Here is a 26,088-nt window from a genome sequence, read left to right as displayed (position 1 = left end):
GCTCCTACTGGCCTGGCAGTGCTGATGGTGTGTCCCTCCTGGCACAGCTGCTGGTTGTGCTGACAGGGGATCCCATGCCCTAGCAGTGCTCAGTGGTTACAGGTGGCAGAGAGGTGTGAATGTCAGGGAACACTGTGAGGTGCCAGAAGTAGGGCTGTCCTAGATTTCAGAGCAAGGTAAGTGATGATCTCTGTGCTGCCCCACTGGAGACATCCTGACAAGAATTTCATCTTGTATCAACAAGATGAGCAGTTACATTTTACCCCTCTCAGCTAGTTTCAAGAACAGTGATGGGAAAGGACAGTAAGGGATCAAAACTTGCAGATCAGAAGAGATAACCAGCAAAATGCTGACCTTAAAGAGCCAAAAAAGCAATGGTAGCATTTGCTTCCTCAGCACAGGCCTAACCCATAGCTCTCCATGCCCTCCCAGGGCTGCATATCCTTATTTGACTTGGACAGCATGCCCCAAGTTCTCTGCTACAGATACACTTAGACTTCTATTTCAGTCATAGACTTGGACAGATACCAGGTGTACACCTCAGACTTTGCCTATAGTCATTTCTTGGCCACTTCAATGTTCTGCTAATGCTTATTTAGACAGATAAGGGGTGGAGCACGACCTAACAAAAGGTTGAGAAGCTCTCCTAACATCTGTCCCTCGGCTAGGCTCTCATCAGCCACCTCACTGCAATGTTTTGAACTGGGAAGTCTGGAGTGGCACCCCTTCTGCTTCCAGGTCCCACTCCAAGGTGCTCGGAGTCCTTCAAGTCCTTTCTGATGGCTTCATGTTCCTTCTCATGTGCGCCAACAGGGCCATTTCTGAGGGGTTTAGCCTTTCAACAAGCTGCATCATTCACCTCACACTTTACCAGATACAAAGTCTACAGCAAGAGTACCTTGGTCTTCACCTGCAGTTTCTGGTACCCTTGGGCTTCCCTCCATGAGTCCCTGCATATCCTTGAATCACTGAGAATCTCAGAAGTTCGTATTATCCTTTCCCTGGGCTTTCTATGCCTCCTTAGGTCTCTACTGGAAAAACAGATGAGATGGAGCTCAGCTTTCGCAGCATCTAGACCTTTCCTCTGCTCCCCTTGACCACCACCTCCTGATTTTCCACCACTACCTAACTGCCTCCAAGGAGGGCTTCCCGCTCTGGCAGAGACTTCTCTGACTGGGAGGCAGCACTCTCACTCCCAGCACTGCCTCAGTCCCATTGCTTGGGTGAAGGCTAACAAAGATGTGCAGGTAGGTCCTCACCCCTGAGAACCACCTTTTTGAGTATGTGGATCCCATGAGGTAGGCAAGCAAAACCCCGTTCCTTTGCAATGTCACGTCACTAGGTTGTAAAGTTCAGCTTGTCAGTAAGCAAGCAGGTCCCACCCACGACTTCGTTCCACATAATTATGGCTCACCAATATACCAGGGAAAGAAGGAGAGCCCCTGCCGGAGATGCTGACGTATTTTTCCTTTCAGGTTCAATGGCTACTTTATTGCGGTCGGGTTTTCTTCCTCCCCACCACCCGATCGTTCTCTGACTGGAATTGTTCCCCTCTCACCAACGGTGGTGACTTTTGCTGAAAAGCAGTTCTGCCGCTGCTGCAGCAAGGCAGCGCTCACGAACGGCACAGTGGTAGTTACGGGATGTGTGGTTTACCTCAAGACGTCACATCTCCTCCCCTCAGAGACATCAGAAGGGCAATTGCTCAAATTCAGCTTTGATTGTACAAAGGAAAAAGGCCCTGTGACTTTCACTACTACTTTGAATGTTCTAAGAAATCTTAGGCTCCGTTCCCCATGCTGCTTCAAACGGCAATTAGCTGAGGCACAAGGCGCAGCCTTTTGGTAAACACACACGTGTGAAATGTGGTCTAAAATCCCATGAGTAAGATTGCAGTATTTCCTACCCAGGGAAAGGAATGAATGATTTAGACTGGGGATTTTTCCCGGGCAAAGGCCAGAAAGCAGGGCTTCAGGTACCACATTTGCTCTTTCTGTCCTTAAAATACTTTTGGAAAGAAGAAGGTGCCTCTTTTGGCGCCAGAATAGCGATGCTCAGCTGGAAGATGGTCCCTGAGGAGCCATTGCTAGGGGACGGCAGGGAAGGAGGGCACCAGAACTAGGCTCACCCAAATGAGCGTTGTGATCTGCTGAGGCAAACACCAGCCCAGCAAAAGCTAGGAATGGTCTTTGTGACAGGAAAGCTGTGAAATGGGAGGCAGGCAGGCAGGCAGGCAGAGCTGTGCCGGACACAGGCAGCACAGGGCTGCATTAGTGAGCACAGAGAGCTACGAAAGGAAACTGGCGAACCAGATCTCCCCGTCCTGGTTAAAAAAAGCAAAACCACACAAAGATAAAAAAAATATCATCACCAGTGGAAACAGCCACTCTCATCTCCTTGACACAGGCAGAGGGGAATGGCGCAGGGATGCCCACACAAGCTGATGGCTCTTTGGCCAAGGGTGTCAATGCCAACATGGACTTGCACTGCAACTCGAGAGACCCCAGATGCCACCCTCCACCCCAGGTTTGGCCCTCGCCCTATTTTTGCTGGCAATGACACTCTCTCTTTTCTCACAAGTCACCTCCAGGTTTTAACAACTCTCCCTCTGCAGGCCCATGTTGAGCTGGACTAGTATGAGCATGACACAATGATTTCTCAGGGCATGAGGTTTTGCCTGTAGAGCACCTGATGTGCTTTTTGTGAGCTGTTTCAGCCTGATGTGAGCCACAGCGTGTGGGATCTGTGGGCACTGCTTGAGAGCTGCCCATCTGAAGCTGTGGGGATGTGGGCAAAGGCAAAGGGTGCAAAGGCAAACTGTGCCACAGCTTTTTCCCACCTCAGCTTTGAAAGTACATCTGTGGTGTCTGAGCAAAACCATGACTGAGCTCCCATCACTGTTTCTGAGCTTCTGTGTGGTGCTTGAGGATGGAGTCCCCAAGGGAGGCAAAGGCTTCCCTTATTTTTACCTAAAGGCACTGGATGATGCCTAATGAATGCAGGGTTTACTCACAAGTGCCTTCCTCCTGTGTGTGGTACTGCTCTGTGATCTGCCCAGGAAACAAAGCTGGTTTCCTGCCAGCATGCTGGGCAGCACCTCATTTGCTGGAGAGCTTGTTCACCCGCCTATAGCTCCAGCTCTCTTGGGCTCCTCCAGGCAGGTTCTCATCTTGCACTTGCAAGGTGATGAGTGGCACTCACAACAGAAGGAAAGCAGCCTGCCCTGGCTCCAGCAGCGGGAGCAGGATGCATGCCAGGGAGAGGGAAACGGTTACGACACAAGCAGGTGGAAGATGCATGTGCATTATCTCCTCATGTTGAGGTGTGATTAAGGGAAGAACAAAACTACCCAGTGAGAAGAGGCCAGGGATGGGCACCTTCATCCCCAGCGTTCTCTCTCTGTTGGGGCTAGCAAGCTCCTGGTATGAGATAATTAACCCTTTAATTGCTGAGGATGCGCAGAGGACCTTAATTTGACAGTCAGTGTAAAAATATTTTGTCTGTCAACAGTCTTTCATCCAAGGATCTCAAAGCACTTTGCAGGCATTAATTAAGCTCACCAAGGTAAGTATGAATAATTATCGTCACTGAACATCACGGAGAACTGAGGCCAGACTTGCCCAAGAGCACCTGTCAGGCCTCAGGGACCGGTGCGGAAAAGGAGCAATTCCCCGCTGCAGTCCCCAGACTGCAAACCTTCCTGCAGAGAACAGCACAGCCTCAGCTGGCAAACCAGCAAAGTCTGCTCAAGGGTGGCACAGACTTATGGAATCAGTAAGGTTGGAAAACACCTCAGAGATCATCAAGTCCAATGTACTTTCCCAGAAGATCATATTGGCTGGTGAGAGGCCTTGAGCACAAACCCTATGAGGAGAGGCTGAGGGAGCTGGGATTGTTTAGCCTGGAGAAGAGGAGGCTCAGGGGTGACCTCATTGCTCTCTACAACTGCCTGAAGGGAGGTTGTAGCCAGGAAGGGGTTGGTCTCTTCTCCCAGGCAACCAGCACCAGAACAAGAGGACACAGTCTCAAGCTGCGCCAGGGGACGTTTAGGCTGGAGGTGAGGAGAAAGTTCTTCACCGAGAGAGTAATTCGTCATTGGAATGTGCTGCCCAGGGAGGTGGTGGAGTCACTGTCCTGGGAGGTGTTCAAGAGGGGATTGGACGTGGCACTTGGTGCCATGGTCTAGTCACTGCTTTATGTGAGATTAGTAGTTTCTGAAAGGGATCAATAGTAAACCAAGGGTTAATTAGGGACAGGATTTAAGGAGTAATTTAACCCCCAAATGATCAAACTTGCTTATTACTTACCCTTAATGTTTTAAATCTCAGGGTTTGGAACACTTGGATTTTCACATGCCTTCGACCATCCTGTATTTAGAGTCTCAGATCAGGGCTGCTTAGGTTGCAAGCTCAGGTGTGTTTTAGGGTGCTAAAGACTCATTATGATCATCTAGTTTGAACTTTTGCACAGCCCAGCCAGAGACATTTAATTATTTACCTTGTAGATAGCCAAATTACTTACATAATGATCAGTTAATTTTTGTGGATGTATCTGTAGCTGCTGAAGGTTTCTGAACTTTCCCTAGCTTCCAAATCCTTGCTCTGTGTTGCATGGAGAGGTTCCAATATTTGGCTTCTTGTTTGCAGATTCCTTACCTGCAGGAATGTTGCGGGAATGAATATACAAATATTGAGAGATTTGAAGATATCAGAGCAATGGGGAGGGGAGTCATAAATATACCTCACAGAGATAATAGCAGCTATAAATTCTGTTGCCTTGATCTAGCTTGGCATTGCAGAACTACTTGGTGTGCTCGTTCCTCTCTCTCTCCATGGCAAGCTTCACTGTTTTTATTACCAATGTACAACTACAGTGTTATGGTTGCCTTCTGGATGGTTCCAGATAAAAAGGAGCCTTTCCAGTTTGAATTAAGCACTTTCCAAAGCAATAGAAGCTAAACTGAAGAATATTCCTATGAGGTGTGTTACAGGGTTTAAACTGATGACTTGTCTCATTCAGGCACAACTTTCCCATGCAAGTATCTTTTAGACAGCTATTTGGCCTGAGTTCAAACCATGCTTGACATCTGAGCCACCATAGATGGGGCTATGAGGAATGAATACCACCCAGAGTGAGGAAACTTTGTAGGTAACTCTTCTTTATCTCATAGAAGTGGAGGAAACTTCTCCCTCAGTAAGGCCAGGTGCAGTCTTCCAGAAGTGGAGCTAACATGGGTACGCTGCACATGGGGAAGAAATGCTATTTGTGTGGTCGTGGTACCACGTGTCTCCTGTAGCCAAGTGTTGGGAATAATCAGTATGCTCAGAGAAGTCCTTCCTCTTCCTCCTCAGGGAGCCATCTGCCCTGTGGTTCTAGTAACCCAGGTGGCTCTGCCCTGTGCCTCACCGTGTCTGTTTGGCATGCAGATGGTTGTGGGCTGGCAGGGACCTCTTCACCCATGCAACTGGAGTGCATGTTTCATTGCTCCTGAATCCTTGGGCAGATCCAGCTAAAATGGGACAGGCAGGGCAGTGGTACAGGGTTTCGAGTTCCTGACTGGTTAATTAGTTAGGGGGAGCCTCTTCTGGGGGAGCACTGGAAATCTCGTCACCCAAGCCCTCACAAACTAAGCTGAATTAAGTGTTTCAGATTGATGCTGCCTGTTTCCAATTATATCCAAGAGCACTTCTGCAGTGAAGAGCCAAAATCTTGATTTATAGGCTTTTGGGCAAGAGAATTATTATCTTTATCTCTGTATCTGCTCTTGTTACTTGTTGCTTACAACAAACTTGCAAAGTCTAGTGCAAAGGTCTTTTGTTAAGGTTTCCTACACTCAGATGCTAAAATAATTCATTAAAGACCTGGCTAATTACTTCTGCATCAGATAGAGAGGCCCATCCACTTCACCCAGTGCAGCATGCCCTTGGGAGGTGAAAACACATTTTGGGATGGCATCCCCCCAGAAGGTGGGCGAGCTGGAGACAAACCTCAGGCTGAGGCTACACAGCCACACTGCTGTCCTACCCAGACCTCAGCTATGGCCATAGCCTAAGCACTCGCTTGCACCTGGGTGCCATGGATGGTAGGAGAGGCAGCCAGCCCACTCCTGCACCACTCACTGCACCAGACATTCCTCTGGCTGGGTTTTCTGCTGCATTGGCTTCCCACATATTCATCCTGACACCACATGGGCTGGGGCCCTTCCCGCCTCTGCCCAGCGTGAGTTTGCTGCGCAATAAAAAACATCGCTTTTAGAAAAGGATGTCTTCCGTGGAAGGAAAACGCTCAAGTGCAGTGAAGAGTTTTGTGATCTTAGCTATGATACTTGTTGTGCAACATCTGCAGGAGATTTCATTATTTGTGATTTTATCTAACTATAGTCTATGCCTAATAACTCAGAGGTGCTGTTGATTAATTTTTTTCCAGTTCTTTTGATGTACCAGCAATAACTTGCCCAAGCTGCCCGGTTCAGTAAAGTGGCAATTGCCACAGCACGGTCAAGGTGTGGTATCATGAGGTGGCCAAAGCTGGAGTGACTGCCCATGTCCACAGTAGCACTGAGGTTCTCACTGCTCATGCTCCCTCTGCTTGCATTGGCTGATCACAGAATCATAGAATCAATAAGGTTGGAAAATATCTCAGAGATCGTCAAGTCCAGCCTGTCACCTAACACCTCATGACTACTAAACCATGGCTTCAAGTGCCATGTACAATCCCCTCTTGAATGTCTCCAGTGATGGTGACTCCACCACCTCCCTGGGCAGCACATTCCAATGGCCAACGACTCTCCATGTGAAGAACTTTATTCTCACCTCGAGCCTAAACTTCCCCTGGTGCAGCTTGAGACTGTGTCCTCTTGTTCTGGTGCTGGTTGCCTGGGAGAAGAGACCAATCCCCTCCTGGCTACAACCTCCCTTCAGGGAGTTGTAGGGAGCAATAAGGTCTCCCCTGAGCCTCCTTTTCTCCAGGCTAAGCAACCCCAGCTCCCTCAGCCTCTCCTCAGAGGGCTTGTGCTCAAGGCCTCTCCCCACCCTCCTTGCCCTTCTCTGGACATGTTCAAGAGCCTCAATGTCTATGGTGCAGTAATGACTAAACTCATTAAAATAGGCAAAAACTAGCCCAACTGAAAAATGTGTTTAGTTTGGGTTCTTTTTCCTCCTTCCTCTTTTTTTTTTTTTTTTTTTTTTGTGGTTTTGGATTTTTTTGTTGGGTTAGTGATTTGAACTAACTCTCCATGCAACCAGGTACGTACTGGAGCCAGTGTGGAGGATGAAGGGAGCAATCAGGCAGCAAGACGCAGCGGGAGGAGGAAGAGGAGGCAGAAGGGCAAGTTTGGGCAGACTCTAAGATCATCTTTTGACACCACACCCTATGTATGGACACTGTCAGTCTAATTCCTACCGTACTGGTTCTGTCCTCGATGTTGTAATCTGTTTCTGTGAATCTTTTCAATTAGGTAGTGATTTATTGGATAGTGGGATGGGTTTGGACAACCTCCAGTAGCAGACACAAAATCCATTACTATGCTGAGCTCTGTTCTATTGCCTGCAATGTAAAGGCACGATATTTTTTCTCCAGGAAATTAATCTTTTTCCAAGTGATTATAAGATTATATGACTAGGCTATCCAGTGATGTAAACCTGTCTCTTTCCAAAACCTTTGGTGTAGTTACACCACTTACAAAAGGATTTGCTTCAGAATTTTTAGCTGTGCCAGCACATTAGTTGCTGATTAACTGGAGGTCTTCCTGAAAAGAGTGCATTTATCAGCATAAATGGACCTGTTTATTCCCTTACATAGAGGTTTTCAGTTTGCCTAAGTAAAAGTGTTTGCCAGTTCAAAATTCATTACTTCTTGTCATCGCTTCTCTTATAGTCATCACCTCTCTGGTATGAGTCCAGTTCTGCGGATTTGTCAATCACCACCACAAAGAAACCCAGAGCCAAAATAAACCTGGCACCACTCGATTTCTGTATTACAAATGTACTGGCACAAATACTGTCCACAGAATCTCACATTTCAGCAAAGTGCTTGAAATCCCATTGACTTCAATTAGTAAGTTAAGAAGTTCTTAAATGGTGTGTTTGAATCAGGGCCTGAAGGCTGCACCTTGGCCAAGTGGATTTGTTGTCATTCTGTAAAAATAGTCATGCAGCTCTTAGAGAATTTCCACATTTCAGTTCAGTCAGGACATCAAGAACTTTGTGAGATCAAGGAGGACTAAAACAGATGCTACATTGTTTTCTGGCCTCTTTCATTTACAAACTGTTTGTGGTAGATTAAGGCTTCAAGGAGACAGAATAAAGCAATGAGATGGTCATCTAGGGCACCTTCCAATTCCTAAAGCTGTGGGGTCGACTCCTGGGAAAAAAACCCACACCAAACCTCCTTACTCAGGCACAATGACAGGAGGAAGGGAATTACTTTTTATATATATATCTAAGTATATATTACTTACTTAACTGATGCCTAAGGGAAAAACGTGGACCACTACGAATAGGCTTTACTTCATGGTAGCTGATGGTGCCTGGCAATTTTATACTACATGCTGCTCCTGTTCTCCCTGTATGCAATTACATAGGCATATCAGTGCAATGCATGGCTATTACAAAATAACCACAACATGCTGGAAAGAACATTTTATGCTTTTTAGTTGGACAAGGCTCATCTGGTCTTAATTTTATTTTTTTCTTTCTCTTCTAAGGAACATCTTCTATTTTAAGATTTTTTCCCATTTAGCCACAGGGAATGGAATCTATGTTAATTTGACCTCTATTAAATCAAATATTTTCCATTATTCTCTCTGCTGATCAAAGGGCTCTGGGGCGGTTTCCTGAGAGGCAGGCATACCTTGTCACTGGAGCAGGAAGGCAGAGCAGAGGCATGCAAATGCTCCCCCACTTTCCTCCTGCTGGGAAAGTGGCTTCTAGCTCAGCTGCCTCTGAAGCTGGCTGCTCACACTCAACCCTGTGCTTCCCTTTCCCCAACCCGTCTCTCCTGGGCACACTTGTGCTGCCCCACATAGAGGTTTCACTGCTGTGGGAGGTAGAGCCATTGGATGCCTTCCAGGTCTGCGTGCCTTGCTCAGCACTGAGGAGAAATCCTCAGGAGCTCTGACTGCACAGCAGTTTGTCTTAGCCATGCAGCTGCTGAACGAGAGCAGCTTCTTTGTGTTCAACAGGACTGGCAGGGAGTGCTGCCTTACGTAGGGCTCATTTCTGCAGGCAACTGGGAGATGAGTGCTGAGCATACCTGGCATTGGCAGCAGTGTCTGAGAGCAGGGCTGGTGCAGGAGCAGCCTGGCTCTGATATGAGCCAAGGCAGGTGACACTGGCATGGACAACAGTGGGCCAGCAGGCTCCTGCAGAAACTCTGCCTATTGCCAACCAGTGTCAAGAGACTTCCAGCTTTAGACAATAGTCTAAAGGACTGAACTCTTGCACCCAGTGACTCAGGGCACCGCTGGGCTGTGTAATGGAGTGGGGTGAAGAGCCTTGAGCCCACATGGGAAGAGCATGGCCTTTGGCCTTGTGCTGCTCCTGTGCTGGGTCTGCCATGCTGCTTGGCTGTGGGATAGGACATGCCAGCTCAGGCACAGGCCAGGTGGCTGCAGGGCAGAGCAAGGGCAGCTAGAGAGCCTCCATACTGCCCTTCCTGGCACATCTGCCCCCAGGCAAAGCAGGTGGGCTGCAGCAGGAAAGACCCAGGCTAAGGACAAAGCTGTCTCCCAGCCTCACACTGAGAGTGGGCATGGCACCCCTGCAGCCTGGCAAGAGTGGGAGCAAGAGCACTGGTTACAGCACTGCTGGGCCTAGCCCCTGCCCTGCCGCAGAGCAGCCATGCCGCCCTGGACGAGTCACATCCCTGCCTTTTGCCTCAGTCCCTTGTTTGTAAAATGGACACAAATACTTCACAGGAGTGTTGTGAAACCTAATTAATTAATACCTGCAATCCACTTTGATGTCCTTGCATGAAAAAATCCTATGTAACTACAAAGCATTTTTAATGTTATAAAGCAAGAACTTCTTGCTGTCTTGCCTTGGCAAAGAGGCTGATTAGATGTTATCAGCTTTGCTGTTTACACATACAGAAACTGCTGTGGTACGGTTGCGATCCTGGCTTGTTTTTGCAAGGTAAGATAGTAAAATGATGGAAGAGTGGCCAGAAGTGACTTAATATTTATTGTCAATGAAATAAGCTGAGTAGTCCTTCAAGGAAAAAAAACCCAGTCAATCAAAAACCCACCAAAAAACCCCAAATCAATGCAAAACCTGGATATATCTGTGCACACTGGTGTGTTCTGATCACACCTTCAGGAACTGTATCAAAAGGCTTTTTAGCCCATGTTTGAGGAAAAAGTTGTACTAAAGGAGCACTTAATCATGCGTTTAAACAACGGTATGTGGCTTACGTTTCATAGATGTCAACTGGCACCTAAATAAGAGCCTGTTTGAGCCAGATCTTGTTGACTACTTTTGTCCAATCTGCTATTAAGACTGTCCCCTTGGCAATTTTACTACTCAAGTGGCCAAGACCCAACCTGGGAAGCCGGGACTGGGAGGTCCTGCTTCTGCCTTCATCATGAAATGTACGCTGCTGTCACACCAGCAGACGCGATTGCAGTACCTGTGCTTTAATTTACACTTATTTGATAACTAATATTAAAACAGAAGGAAGCTGTGCTGTATGGCCCTTCCCTTAGAGGACTCAGTAATTGCATATGCACAGCAAAGGGATGAAAGTACAGCTTTAAATGTTAAAATTCCCAACAGGCCTGTCCAGTGCTGCATCTAGTAAGATGATGACAAAATACAAATGTGTTGACTCCTGTAATTTGGAAAACTGGAGCCAAAGGAGCCTTAATAATCCTGCTTTTCACTCCCAATTACCACTGTTTACTTTCTGCATTTCCTTGACCTTGAAAAGTGAGCCTGCGCAGCTCCACGTACTTGCCCTCGTAGCACAAACACAGCACCCAGACTGCCCATGGCTCATGTGCCATCACACTTGGTTCAAATTGGACTATAAAGCGAGAATAAAACTCCATATAAATATTTACTCCACGTTTACAAGACATACCTGCACTAACTCCTACAAGGACAGGATAATGTCACTGCACTCAGCAGTGCTGCTCCAGCAGCTCCTTCCCTCCCTCTTTGCCAGCAACCACTTTCTCTCCCATGAAGTCCAAAACTGGCTGCAAAAGTGGCCATAATAATTTTGCTAGCACAAAGAGATGAATATACGCATGAAGCACACTGCAAAGCGCTTGGGTTCTTTGTATGCTGTCATTCCAGCAACCACCTCAAAGCTTGGGGATGCCCAGAGCTGCCTGCAAGCAATAAGCCATTGCTCACAAGCACTTTTAAACCTTTCTTGTTTTGTTTTTAATGACAATTTCCACCTGAGCTCGTCCAGACAGCATTGGGATACTGTGCAGGGCAGCATGGCTGGCAGCACGGCATTTGGGACAGGCACTCTCTGTCCATCCTGCTTGCTGGAGCAAAAGGGAAAGAAGCTGAAGTCCAGCTCAGGTGAGAGCAGCTTGAGGCAAGAATACGCACAATGAGAGGAAACTGGGTATACCACCTTTGCAAAAGCAAGCAAGCAACACATTTGGCAAAAACCCAAAAGGCACCCAAAAACCAGCTTGGACAAAATCCTTTCCTTCCCCTGGCCCCCAGCAACAGTGGGTTGCAGTAGCTGAAGTGTTTTCACATTGAAACCACGGCATAGTTTGGGAGCTTTCTCTGCAGCCTACAAATAAACAAAACACAGGGAGTGTTTTGCATTCAATAGTTAATCACAGTTGGCTGAGTGTTTATATTTTTCTTCACGGTAAAGGCATTCTTGGTCTGCCTCCCAAACAGCTTGTTTTGTCTGCGAGATTTAATCTTGAGTGGCAGGGCTAGGTGCAAAGACAAGCCTCAAAACAATTCTTATTTTTCTATAGCAAGATGTCAGGATGTAAAAACTAACTTCCCTGCAAACAGGCCCCTCGGGTTGATGTGCTTCTTGCTACAATTTCTAGTCTGCCCTGATAGGTGGCCCATAAAGCGGCTTATTTCACTCAGTTTTAACACTTTTCTGTTAGTGAACTGCTTTTAAAGTAGTCTAAACCACTCCAGACAAATAGAATTCAATGCATGTTGGACGAGTTTCCAGCCCTTGCTCCTCCCTGAAGAAGCATCTTGTTTGTATACAGGGAGTGCTGGCTCCAGATGCCCAGCCTACTCTCAAATCCAAACGTGGTTTTTCTTCAAGGCAACATCAAGGTACCTTTCATAAAAATGAAGGGATGATGCAATGTCTACAGTGCTTCAAGTACTCAAGCGACTCAGTGCAGAGTTAGCTTAGGTAGTTACTTAAGACTCCCCTGTTGTATACACAAACAACTGAAAGAGTACTGAATTTGCACTTCTAAGATCTGAAAATGGTTAGAAACAGCGAACTTTCGAAATCTTACCACTTCTGCTCTTCATTTTGTTTCCATGTACTGTTGCCTCTCTATGATCTTTAAGGGTAGATAATATCAGGTTGTGTTTGGTTGTGCTTAGATCTGTATCACAGGTTTAAAAGAAGTTAATAAAATCATGTCAAAGTTGCCTGAGAGGTATGTCTGCAGGTCATTTAGTCCAACCTTTCACGTGAAGCAAGATTACCAGCTGCCAGATGAGGACTGCCATGGCTTTGCCTATTCATGTCATAAAAAAATCTCCTGGGAGATGCTCTCATCTCCAGGGGCACTCTTGCCACTGCTAGACAGTGTGCTCTTGGAGGAAATGCTCTCTATCCTGCACTTGGAAATCTGCAGACTTGTGCTTGTGTGGCTTTTGAGGAAGAATTTTTGATAGAAGTTGTCTCTGTAAACAAAATCTGACAGAGCCTGAAGGAAGGAGTCAGGAAACTCTTCACAAATTAATTCCAACAACTTCTTGAAGGCCCCTAATCCTCTCTGTAATGCTAGACATAGGTATATACTTCTGGTGTTTCTTTCTCCTGTGTGCTTTAAAATCAGCAGAAGCATTCTTAGGGAAGATGAGGTCTGTACAAATTGTGTTATTTGATGCTAGTAACCTCCATCACCTTCTGAGAATTTCCTCTGAGCTGCCTTCAAGCACAGGACCTGGTTCTTGAGCCTGCTCCATGGTAACTCTGGGGCAGAGAAGAGACACAACATTTCACACAGTAGAGCTAACATGGGGATTCTTCTGCCAAAGTGAATCGGAGTGATGAATACACAGCTGAATTTTTAGAAGGGCCAAATAATCACAGGATCCATTTCTGAAATACTACAACAAAAATAATGCTAAACTCAATGAAATGGCAATCACAAACACAGTAGTCCTGTCACCCGCACAGCAGCACAAGAAACCAGGTGATAAGACTAACTGGAATCTCTCTATCTTACAAAGTTCCCCAGCAGAGGCTTGTGTTGGAGACAGGGAACTGGATTTGATGGAGCAATGTCCTGACAGACGCCTCCTCTTTGAACACCAGGCACCTCCAAGTATTGTTTGCAGCCCTGCTTTGAAAAGCCTTTTCCTCATGAGCAGGCAGTTACCCAGCTTTGCAAGTGAGCAATCCATGTCAGTGCTGAACACCCATCCACTTTAAAAGAGGAAGGCAGGATCAAGTTGTGGTTTTTTTTTTTTCATGCAACCTGCCCATAATTAGCCTCAAGCAGTGACTGAGTCACTCACAAGAGTCCTGGGTGCTATTAGGACCAGACACGCCACGGCCCAGTGTATAATTATACCAGACACTAGTGTGCGGAAACTGCTCCATTTAGCTGCCTGACCCCATTAGACAGAAGCTGCTATTTCTTCTTGGCTAAAAGTGCTGTGGGTGCTCTGAAGAAGTCCAGTTCTCACAGCACAAACTCATTCACCCAAACGTATCTCTTGCTGAAACCAGAAGATGCCCATCCTCCTTCCCAGTTCACCTGTGGGCTGCTTGAGAGCACTTCTGTGGTCCAGAGGCAAACAGAGATGCTGAGACACAGCACCTAGTGGGCATAAGGGGTAGGGAGAGGAGTGCAGAAAGTCTAGGAAATGCAGCAAGCTACAGCATTTTTTTTATTAGAGAGTGACCATGAAACAACTACTGAAGCAAGCCATGGTACTGAAGAAGTGTAAGAAACAAGCTGTGTCTGCAATACAGATTTTTCTTCAGACATTTTGCTTCCCTTTCTCATGGAAAGGATAGAAAAAACAAGATGAGAAGCTGTTTGATGACAGCCCTTGAATTTTCTATGCCTCTAAAGCTGGCAATGCAATAAGTACATATACTGTAGTGTCCACTCTCCAGTAGAATGGACACAGCTGAATGGGGAGCAGGCTCAGTTAGCCAATCACACAAGAAACCACCTTTAGCTGGCACAGCTACTCTGTTGGGTATAAAAATGAACCCAGAACCAGCTCATGCACAGCCAAAGCCTGCTAGGGTCCTGCTCCTGTGAAGAGGGAGCAAGGGGGACCTGGCTACATACAGTGACTGAGCCAGGGGAGGCTGTTTTGCTTAGCTCTCTCAGGAAAAGCAAAACCAACCTCAACAAACATCAGAATTTCTGTCACTCCTTGTTGTCATCCTGTCAGAGTGAGTTCAAGTGAGGTTTTCTGGGAGGGGTACATGATGCTTGGGCTGCTGCTGACTGTGCAGTTCAGAGAAGAAATGTATGGCTCCAGCCTCAAGCTGCTACTCTCACACCAGTGCTGTACTCCCCTTGAGACACAAACAGCCGCAATGGCTCTGGTTTTTAAACAAGTACTAAAAAACTTCTGCTGAAAGGGACAACGGAATAAAAGGGACAATGGCATAAAAGAAACAGGCTGTCAAATTATAATCAGCTTGAAGCATTTAAAATAAACACCAAGGAAATAAAATGTACCCTGCTTGCTGTCGTGCTGGTGGCTTACAAAGTACTCGCCCCACCCAAATCAAGGGCTTGAAATGGAGCAGCAGCGGAACCAAAACCCTTGATAGCATAAGAGTTGCTTTTCCTTGGAACTGCCTTGCTATCCTGAGGGATAGAAAAAGCATCATTAGAGTTTAAATAGAGTTTGATGAAAACACAAAGCACCCCAAGGATCAATTTTCACCACGGGCAGCTGCAGCACGAGGCATTAATTCTTCACCCTCTCTGGTGACAGGAGAAACACAGGGAGCTGTAGGCACAAGCAACGTTAGGCTTCTAGCGTGTATTTTGCCTTTCATGCTTGCAATTAAACACTTGCTTTACTTCCTGTTGTTTCAAACTGTATTTATTCTTTAGCACTGCAAGAAAAACCTCCTGTATTTTTTTTCATTTGCACTGGGGACACGTTTGAAGGCCCATATTGTAGACTCAGCAAGTGGCAGAACAGCCGCCAAACCTTGTTTCTTTTGATGATTTCTGGATGATTTAAGACCTATTTTCAGCAGCTGATCCCAGTTCCCCCCTTGCCTTTTTGCTTGGCGACTACCATTTTAACAAAATGGTGTTTGTGTAATGCCTTGGAACCAAGAACTGAGCTTTTAAACAGAAGACAGGGAACAGAAGGGGAAAAAGCAGCACTAAAATCACCTGCACTCCAAGGCTTTTCAAGCCACCTGCTTAGAAATCTACAGGAGAACCTTGAGCTCTTGCAGAATATGACTTAGACTGCTACTCTTTTGTTTCACACATCGCCAAAACCACTTTAATATTTCTGGTAGTTGGGTTGTTTATGTTCCCCTAGCACAAGGCTGGAAAACCAGTAAATTAAAATATTTTAAACCCCCTCTGCTGTGGATGTACATTGTCCAGACTGTTTTACTGGCTTTGCCCATAGGGACAAACCCTCTTGTTTTCATGCAAACAGAAGATACAGCCCGATCAATGGTTTGTTGAAGTGCAGGCTTCCTTCAGAAAAGGAGAACACACTTTTTACCCTGCTGATGCTAGGATGCAAACTAAACCAAGATTTGGTGCAAAACATTTATCCAGTGTCATCATAGTATCATAGTATCAGTCAGGGTTGGAAGGGACCATGCATGATTATCCTCCTCTGTATTCCAAGCAATGACAGAATATCCTCAGAATTATTCTGTTGTGGAGAATAGTTAGATTAAGAAATAAAAAACCAGCTTCTACAGTAGGGGTTGGTCTCTTCTCCCAGGCAACCAGCACCAGAACAAGAGGACACAGTCTCAAACTGAGTTAGGGGAAGTTTAGGCTTAAGGTGAGGAGAAAGTTCTTCACAGAGAGAGTTGTTAGCCATTGGAATGTGCTGCCCAGGGAGGTGGTGGAGTCACCATCCCTGGAGGTGTTCAAAAAGGGATTGGATGTGGCACTTGGTGCTCTTTGAGGTCTTTTCCACTCTTATCGATTCTATGAATTCTATGAGTGATTATTTGGACATGACATCATTCTGTATTTAATGTGGGTTCATGTGATGCTGGCACACACCTGGAACAACTACTGGTTGCCTTGTTAAAACATAAACCTCAAACCTGCCAGAAATAGCAGGAACTAGTAAGGATGAAACAGAATTGTCCCACAACATTACAGACACCTGAAAATAAAAACTGAAAAGGAGATGATTTAAGGGATTTTCAGTAACATTTAAAAGGTAAGACATAGTGCAACCCTTAGGTTTAATGCGTGTCACACTATGTGAATTACAGACATGTAAGTGAAGAGCAGTCAGTGTTAGTCACAGACTTAATTTGCTCCACAGTGCAGGGACAGCACACTGTAACTGACAGTCATGGTCAGAAGCCCTTGTCCAAAACTTGCTACCTTCTCACAGCATGCCTTTCTCACAAAGCTGGCAAGGCGAGAAACTCCCATGCTCCAACTGACAGAGGACACTTCTCCCTTACCTCCATGTGTCACTGCCATGTAGATGTGGTATCAACAAACATACTGGACCTGCAGAGGTGACCTTCACATGCTACCGTGGGTTTCCTGCTGCTTCTCCAGTAGTTAAGGGTACTGACATAGGAGGATGTCCAAGAAGCAGTCCTTACTCTTCACTTCAACAGGTTTTTGAACTTTGCTGCATCCCAGGAGGCACTGCCTGACAGACACTAACCCAAACTATTCCTCTCTTTCCCAGGTAAGCAGTATCTCTGTGTAAAACCACCTAAAGCAAGACGTGAGGTACTGCGCATCATTGCTAAATGTCGTCTCCTGACTGCTTCACTGAAGACACTTAATGCTGCAAGTGTCAGACGGGCTGGGAGGAAGAAACCACACATCTCCACACGTAGGAGATCATGCTAGTTCCAGCAATGTTTTCTTCTCAAAACCTGAATCAAGTCTACTTCATATATGAATGAGAGGATGTTCAAAGAGATGGCTCATGCAGAAAACGTTGCCAATTCAGCAGATAAAACATGCTGATCAACAAAGCCATGACCAGCACAACAGAGCCATTGATGTCAGGCAAACCACCTATGGTCTAGCTAACTTTTATTGATTCTTCCATCTGCTTGTCCAGTCTATTCAATGAGTTCACAAAAAAATTGTACTTTGAATCTGAAAGATGTGGTATTACTTCTAGCACATTGGGTTATGCATGCAGATGAATAAAGCCTGGAGTCCAGGTTTGCATTTCAAGGATCTTAGGAAAATCATGCATCAATGGGGCTTAGCGATAGAGATTTACTGCATTCTTTCAATTGTTATTATAATAGAGTAGATACTATGCTTTCCCATATGAACCATGGCACCAAGCACCCCATCCAGTCTCTTCCTCAACACCTCCAGTGGTGGTGACTCCACCACCTCCATGGGCAGCACATTCCAATGGCCAATCTCTCTTTCTATGAAGAACTTCTTCCTATCATCCAGCCTAAACCTCCCCTGGCGCAGCTTGAGACTGTGTCCCCTTGTTCTGGTGCTGCTTGCCTGGGAGAAGAGATCAACCCAAATACTTGATTTGATACACAATTACTCAAACTAATTCTCCAAAGTAGTATTTATATAGTAATCCTCCTTCTGAAGAGAAAATTTCAGTCATTTCCATGTTTATCCTCCCAGTACTCTATTTGTAGCACTATCATCCCTAATACATTCTAGAATAGAATAGAATAGAATAGAATAGAATAGAATAGAATAGAATAGAATAGAATAGAATAGAATAGAATAGACCAGGTTGGAAGAGACCTTCAAGATCACCATGTCCAACCTATCATCCAACACCACCTAACCAACTAAACCATGCAACCAAGCACCCTAAATGCTGTGTAGATGAAAGATTGCAGCATGGCTCTGAAATACTGAAAATGTTCACTAAGTTTGATAAATGCTTTTCTTCTAATCTAAAAATTGATAGGTTTGCAGGCTTTACCTTAAACAGGAACAGTTCCATTTCTAGACTTTTCTACCTTCTTCAGTTTATATTTTTCTTAATATGATCAGTTGCACGAATACCATTGTTTCATTTGCACACATGGTAGTGAAAATTTGGTGAAACTACAGATTTCAACAGATGGCTTCTAAAAATCTTAGTCCCTTAATAACAAAGCAGTCCTTTGTCCAAAACGACCAGGACTGTGGTGAAGGATGCACTTTTGGTTGAAAATGCACATGCATTCTGAAGAGCAGACCTTCTTCTGCAACGTTTTGCAACTGATAGCCTTTGAATCACAGTTAACTTCTGAAAAGATAGAAGATAATTGGTGTCATTGGACAATGAGAGATATGACTGGTTGACAGCAGGCAGAACATGAGCCTGCAGTGTGCCCAGGTGGACAAGAAGGCCAATGGCATCCTGGCCTGGATCAGAACAGTGTGGCCAGCAGCATCAGGGAGGTCCTTCTGCCCCTGTACACTGCACTGGTTAAGCCACACCTTGAGTCCTGTGTCCAGTTTTGGGCCCCTCAGTTTAGGGAAGATGTTGAGTTGCTGGAAGGTGTCCAGAGAAGGGCAACAAAGCTGAGGAGGGGTTTGGAGCACAGCCCTGTGAGGAGAGGCTGAGGGAGCTGGGGCTGCTTAGCCTGGAGAAGAGGAGACTCAGGGGAGACCTTATTGCTCTCTACAACTACCTGAAGGGAGGTTGTAGCCAGGTGGGGGTTGGTCTCTTCTCCCAGGCAACCAGCAACAGAACAAGAGGACACAGTCTCAAGCTGCACCAGGGGAGGTTTAGGCTGGATGTTAGGAAGAAATTATTCCCAGAAAGAGTGATTGGCCATTGGAATGTGCTGCCCAGGGAGGTGATGGATTCACCATCACTGAAGGTGTTTAGGAGGAGACTGGATGAGGCACTTGGTGCCATGGTTTAGTTGACTAGATGGTATTGGATGATGGGTTTATAGAATAGAATAGAATAAACCAGGTTGGAAGAGACCTTGAAGATCATCACGCCCAACCCATCAACCAATCCAACCCAACTAATCCATGACACCAAGCACACTAGCAAGTTTCCTCCTGAACACCTCCAATGATGGTGACTCCACCACCTCCCCAGGCAGCCCATTCTAATGGCCAATCACTCTCTCTGTGAAGAATTTCTTCCTAACATCCAGCCTAAACCTCCCCTGGCACAGCCTGAGACTGTGTCCTCTTGTTCTGCAATGATTTTGAAGGTCTCTTCCAACATGGTATGGTCTATTCTATTCTATTCAGCAAACCCTGCATTCACGGGGCAATCACCACAACACTGAATCAAACACAAGGGTATAAAATGTAAGATTGCAGAAATCCACTGATGCAGCATGAGGGTTTGGTTTTTACCTGTTGAGTATAGCTAGGGATTGCTTCCATCAGATCTTGTTTGCACCATGAGACCAAATATTTTTTATTAGCTGTCTTCATTCTCCCACCCTGTTCATAAGAGTTTATTCTTGAATTTGTGTATGTGGCTTTGACTTTTACCTGAAGAAATACAGATGTGGGATCATCACAGCAATGTGTGTTTTCAGTCATTTAATGTCAGTCAATTACAGTTTTTCTATTCACAGCAATCCATTACTTTCCACATCTGTTGTGAGTCTTGGTTTTGCATGTGAAAACCTAATGCAACGCATGCCTCCACAGAGAGAGTTCGGGCTCAGACCTTTGGAGCTGTTTACAACTCTCAGACAAAGCAGTGAGAGTCACAAGGGGGTGGATAACAGGACAGAATATGCCCCCAACTCTGCAGATCTGCAGTGAGGCTTCCAGTTTTGTTTGCAACTTTATTTTCAACCAAGAACTTTAGTATCAAATGTGAAGTCAATTTTGCCTAGCTAAAAATACCTGTGGTTTCCAGAGGCAAATTATTTGCACAATTCTTAATTCTTGAGCTTCACTGCTCAAAACCCACCTGCAGTTCCTAGGTGGACATTCCCCTGGAAAGCATCATTTTTAATGCAAAATAACAAGTTTTAGAGCTAAGAGAATGCAATCAATCAAGTAATTGTATGAGACATCACTGCATAAATAGACAGTGGTGCCATAGTGAATAATTTTGAATTAAGTGCTTTCCACTGTATCATCTGTATGCTATTCCTTTAGTTCCTTATATTTAGCAGAAGTAGGACACATTTTTCCATCTGCCATTTATAAACAACGTACACTGTTAATTTTATTTCTTACTGGAAAGTACCCCGGGTCTATTTACAAATTAATTTGGGAAGTGCCATTGTGACAGCCCCAACTGGTGCGCCTGACACAAGTGTGGAAGAAAGGATGAATAGGTGGGATCTTGCATTTGGCATTTCAGGATTAGGAGAGGTGATGTTTCCAGTTACATACACTTAAAATTACTTCTGAGAACCATGCTGAAATTAAGCATTAAGCTGAATACCTATAGCTCTACATGAGTTCATCGATTATTTTCCAAGACATCATTCATTTCTTTGTTGAAAGTTTGCTTCTTAGTGGTATTTATCTTACTTGGAAAAACTACAGGCTTATGAAAGAGCTTTATTGTGTTATATTGCTTTATATAATTAGGTCCTTGTGCATTGGTGCCAAAGTAGAATGTTTGCCATAATGGTGAAGGGAGTTCGTTAGAAAAACACCAGAATTGTACAACCGAAAATGAGAATCAAGCATACAAGCACAGCAGTTCACAGAAGATGAGCTTTCAACTGAAACATTAAAAAGAAATCCCAAAACTGCAACACTCTGCTATATTAATATGAGACCAACTTGAAAGGCACTGAGAATTGGAACTGTGCAACTCATATCCATACCTGTGAGAGTAGAAACTACAGCGAGATGCAAACCTCCGAGGCAGAATATGGCACTGTACAGTCCATTAGGCATTCCTGGTACACATGGCAATTTTATGTTTTCTTAGGATATGCTGGAAATGTTAGCTAAATATACAAATTACATAGCATTTCTGTGGGGAATAACAAAAACCCTAAAATAAATCCAATTTACATCACCTGACAACAAGGAAACAAGGCTTAACATATGGGATATCGTTGGCACAAGGAAATATTATCACAGTAAAACACATCCTTTTAAATTTAATCCAGTGGATATATAAAGGAATGGTGGTGGCAGAGGCAAAGGAGCAAGATGAAGATCAAATATTCAGTTTTAAGCATGCTAATGAGGTGTTTGCTTCAGAGATCTGACAAAACCTGAAGCTACCAAAACCATGAGACACAGGCAAGAAAGCACCTATCAAGCCAGTCCAACCCATCTCCAGGCGTTCTTCTTGTGAGCTCACGTCTGCATGCTGAAGGATCTCTTCAGTATCATCTCCATGTCTGAGGCTGCCTAAAGCTTCCCATTAGCAAATGCTGCCTCCTGGAACTGAGGGACAAATGTTTTGAAATACGCCCTAGTGAAAGAGAAAGAAAATGCACGGTTAGGGAGAGGTAAGCTTCTAATACAGTGTGTGTATGAATGTAGCCAGGGCTTTAACAGAGAAGCACAATGTTACCATGCTCAGTCCACTATTAGATCTCATAAAAAGGTAGTGTTTTTCTTACAAGTTTAGAGTACACAGTAGATTCATACACTTCAGCTTTCGAGACCCAGCAGTACTTCCTTCAGTGTCCTTACCACTTAGCTCTTAATGTAGTTAATTGCAGTAACTTGACACTGCCAGAAGAGCCTGATGGACCACCTGTACTTCAATGCAAAGCTCCAGACAAAAACTATCATGCACTGGACAATAAACTTTGTGTGGCTGTAAAAGTGAGAAACACTTAGATGAACCACAGGTGTGGCCACACTACTGCCTGCAGCATTTTGTAACAGGGACTTTCTGATGCAGTTGATGTTCACCATGTTTCTGGAATAAAAAAGGGGGGGGTTTGGCGTGTATTTTTTCCCCTCTGTATCGAAGAAAGCTTCATGTGTGGTGCCAAAGGCCCCAAAACAGACAAGTCAATGGAGAAGGAAAATAATGAAAAGAAGCCTGAGTACGTGGCAGGAGATAAGCTCTTTATCTGTCTCCTCACAGAAGCCTTGACGCACTGAACAGTCACGTTGATGGCAGCAGTTTACATAAGACATTGTGAATAAACACTAACACTCTGGATGAAGGGCAAGCCTTTCTGTTAGACTCTGAAAGTCAGAACATTATTCTATAAACTAAGATGTACTTTGTATGTACTGGATCACAGACAACCTTCTTTACAAAGAAATGAGTGACTAACACATTTATAAAACGAGCTGAACCTTAGTATCCAAAATTGAGTTTGAACTGTACCTTTGAGCTTAGTGCACCGAAACACTCAACCATGTACTGAACATATATTATGTTCAATTTATATCTTTTCTCTGCAAGTTATATTAGAAGCTGCTTCATCACTCTGATGACTACTTTCTGCACTAAACCTTTACTTTCTCTATTTTTGCACAAACCCATTTTGTTTTCTCTTCACATCACTCAGTTTTTTATAAATTTCTATGCATGGAGAGCCTCCTTCACTTAGAATCATAGAATCAATAAGGTTGGAAAAGACATCAAAGATCTTCAAGTCCAATCTGTCACCCAACACCTCATGACTATTAAACCATGGCACCAAGTGCCACGTCCAATGCCCTCTTGAACAACTCCAGGGATGGTGACTCCACTACCTCCCTGGGGAGCACATTCCAATGACTAACAACTCTTTCTGTGAAGAACTTTCTCCTCACCTCAAGCCTAAACATCCCCTGGCACACTTTGAGAGTATGTCCTCTTGTTCTGGCCTTGGTTGCCTGGGAGAAGAGAGCAACCCCCACCTGGCTACAACCTCCCTTCAGGGAGTTGTAGACAGCAATAAGGTCTCCCCTGAGCCTCCTCTTCTCCAGGCTAAGCAACCCCAGCTCCTTCAGCCTCTCCTCACAGAGCTGTGCTCAAGGCCTCTCCTCAGCCTCGTTGCCCTTCTCTGGACATGTTCAAGAGTCTCGATGTCCTTCTTAAATTGAGGGGCTCAGAACTGGACACAGGACTCAAGGTGTGGCCTAACCAGTGCTGAGTACAGGGGCACAATGACTTCCCTGCTCCTGCTGGCCACACTGTTTCTGATGCAGGCCAGGATGCCATTGGCCTCCTTGGCCACCTGGGTGGCCATCTTCAGCCGGCTGTCAACCAGTACCCCCAGGTCCCTTTCTGCCTGGCTGCTCTCCAGCCACTCTGACCCCAGCCTGTAGCACTGCATGGGGTTGTTGTGACCAAAGTGCAGCACCTGGCACTTGGACTTGTTGAATGCCATCATGTTGGACTCTGCCCATCTGTCCAGCCTGGCAAGGTCCCTCTGCAGAGCTCTTCTACCCTCTGACAGATCAACACCTGCCCCCAGCTTGGTGTCATCTGCAAATTCACTGATGATGGACTCAATCCCCTCATCCAGATCATCCATAAAGATATTGAACAGGATAGGACCCAGCACTGATCCCTGGGGGACACCACTAGTCCCTGGCTGCCAGCTGGATGTGGCACCATTCACCACCACTCTCTGGGCTCAGCCCTCCAGCCAGTTCCTAACCCAGCTCAGAGTGCTGCTGTCCAAGCCAGGGGCTGACCACTTGGCCAAGAGTTTGCTGTGGCAGATGGTGTAAAAGGCCTTGCTGAAGTCCAGGTAGACTACATCCACAGCCTTTCCCACATCCACCAGGTGGGTCAGCTGATCATAAATCCTAAATCCATGTTGGCTGGGCCTGATCCCTTGGCCATCCTTCAGGTGTGCAATGATTGCCCACTTCTTTCCACCAAAACCAAACAATCGACCAAACACCCCCCCCAAAAAAAACCCCAAACCCCAAGTCAGAATAACTGTAATTCTGTTCATTATCTTATTGATCTCTCCAGTGGTACACCTCCCGAAACAAACATACACTGATCACCTTCACAGTCATGTTATGTATTTTGTAATTTGGGTAGAAGTTTTGGTAATCATTGAACACCAGTTGCACCTCCTCGCATCTGACACCACTGCAAGCTGATCACAAAAGAGAATGCTCCTCTCTTTTTATGATGTTTTGCCTGGCAAATAAATTTTCAGATACAGCTGTAAACACACAGAAGATGCTGTCCAAAGGTTAAATGTGCAATGGAATGTAAAAGTATTTCTGGACTGAAGACCTGAACCCAGAAACAGAATAGGGCAACCAGCAGACACATTTCATTGTATGCATGGATTTTTGTGTATTTACAGAATACACTTTGATTTATTGCATCCAAAGTTCAGAAAGCAGCCCACAAAAGTGACTGTTCATCCTGGCAGAGAATTGCACATAAACCACCTGAGAAGGCATGCCTGTCATCTAATCTTAGCAGTTGAATGCTATTTCTGTACTTGTGTTTTAATAGCATACCTTTGAAATTGTAGCCTGTGTCCAGTCAGCTCTATGTCACTGCAGTACCTCAAGGAATATCACCTGCACATTGTCAATGCCAGGATCTACCATCCTTTTATTCCTCCTTGCATTTACTGTCCTAACAGTTAATTACATTTCCTCTGCTTGCTTATCTTAAGCAGCTCCTTTGATAGCTTCTCAGCAGACTCTTTCACATACATCCTCTTCTTACTGACTTGACAAATGTTACTTAAAACTTTCCTCTTCCCAAACTGTAAAAATTCTTAATCATAACTGTGATACAAGCACAAATATTTTCCTACGTTTTATCCCCTTTACAGCATTTCTGTGCTATGTATTAAAGCCACACATACTGCCATTATATTTTATGACTTTTCTGTTAGGTAAGTTCCAGAACAAATGTTTCTGATACCACATACACCCTCCCACAACATCTTACCTACATTTGCATCCTTTCTTTCCGCTGATTCCTGCAGGGGAGCTTGTATCCTTTGCTGCAAAGCTATATCTAACACCTCCCTACAATTCCTAGAGGATGTTATTTTATCAGCAGTTCATATGAACCTCTTGAAGATGTTCCATACACTACAAAAATTCCCTTAGTACTTCATAATTTGTAAACGTCTGCTTTTTTCTTTTCATACTTTAAAGTACATGCTTAGTTTGTCCTTATCGTTTGTGGTCTTGTCGTGACTTAAGCACTACATATTTACCCAGGATATGTTCCTCCATTTCTGTCTCTCCCACACTCACACACAGAGCATTAAAGAAATTTTGGAAAGAACCTCTGGATAATTATAGGCCATCATGCATGCACACACACAAAGTGCCCTACCTCTCAGCCCAAAATAAAACAAGACCCTGCAACGAGATCCAGAAGCACACCATACTTGTGATCAGCTATAGCACATTTAATAAACTGAAGAGGAAAGATGGAGAAGTGGGAGAAAGGAGCCTGAACTTCTTTGATATTAATGAACACTACAAATAGGGAAGGAATGGCAAGTGTTAATGTACAAAAGTAGCAAGACTTATTTTAAGTATATACGAAGGAGTAGAACAGGCAGCAAAGTCATTACTCATTATTAGAGCTTGCTGGAACTATTTACCCAGTTGCATGCTCCTGAGTTTTCACCAGAAAAAGAATGAAGTACTTCAGTTTGGCTTTATCTGAGATTTTCTGGTCTGTAGAATTCAGTCTAAACAATATGCTTGACATGATTAACCTCCTTATCTGTGGTCCAGCACCTTAGAGATGATGTACCTAGTCACACAGACAAGGCCCTGGTCCATCACAAGTGCTGTAAGTATAAACAGTAGAAGTAGTCTCTTCAAAGCAACTACTCCATAAAGGACAGTGGGATAAA

General features: G+C 44.9%; 1 protein-coding gene across 2 annotated transcripts in view; it reads right to left on the bottom strand.

The window, feature by feature from the left end:
- Positions 1-20,862: 20,862 nt before the first annotated feature.
- BABAM2 (BRISC and BRCA1 A complex member 2) overlaps positions 20,863-26,088 on the bottom strand; it is a 216,650-nt gene continuing 211,424 nt past the window's right edge. For both annotated transcript variants that reach the window (XM_068158815.1, XM_068158814.1), the window contains exon 12: positions 20,863-21,749. In XM_068158815.1, the coding sequence (XP_068014916.1) occupies positions 21,686-21,749 (64 nt within the window). In that variant the 3' untranslated portion in view covers positions 20,863-21,685. The remainder of the gene's footprint in view (positions 21,750-26,088) is intronic.

The sequence above is a fragment of the Melanerpes formicivorus genome, unplaced genomic scaffold, assembly GCF_026170545.1.
Source record: "Melanerpes formicivorus ecotype bairdi unplaced genomic scaffold, bMelFor1.0.p_v2 SCAF_43, whole genome shotgun sequence".
NCBI lineage: Eukaryota > Metazoa > Chordata > Aves > Piciformes > Picidae > Melanerpes > Melanerpes formicivorus.
The sequence above is the reverse complement of the archived record's forward strand: the minus strand, read 5'-3'. Positions and strand labels throughout refer to the sequence as shown.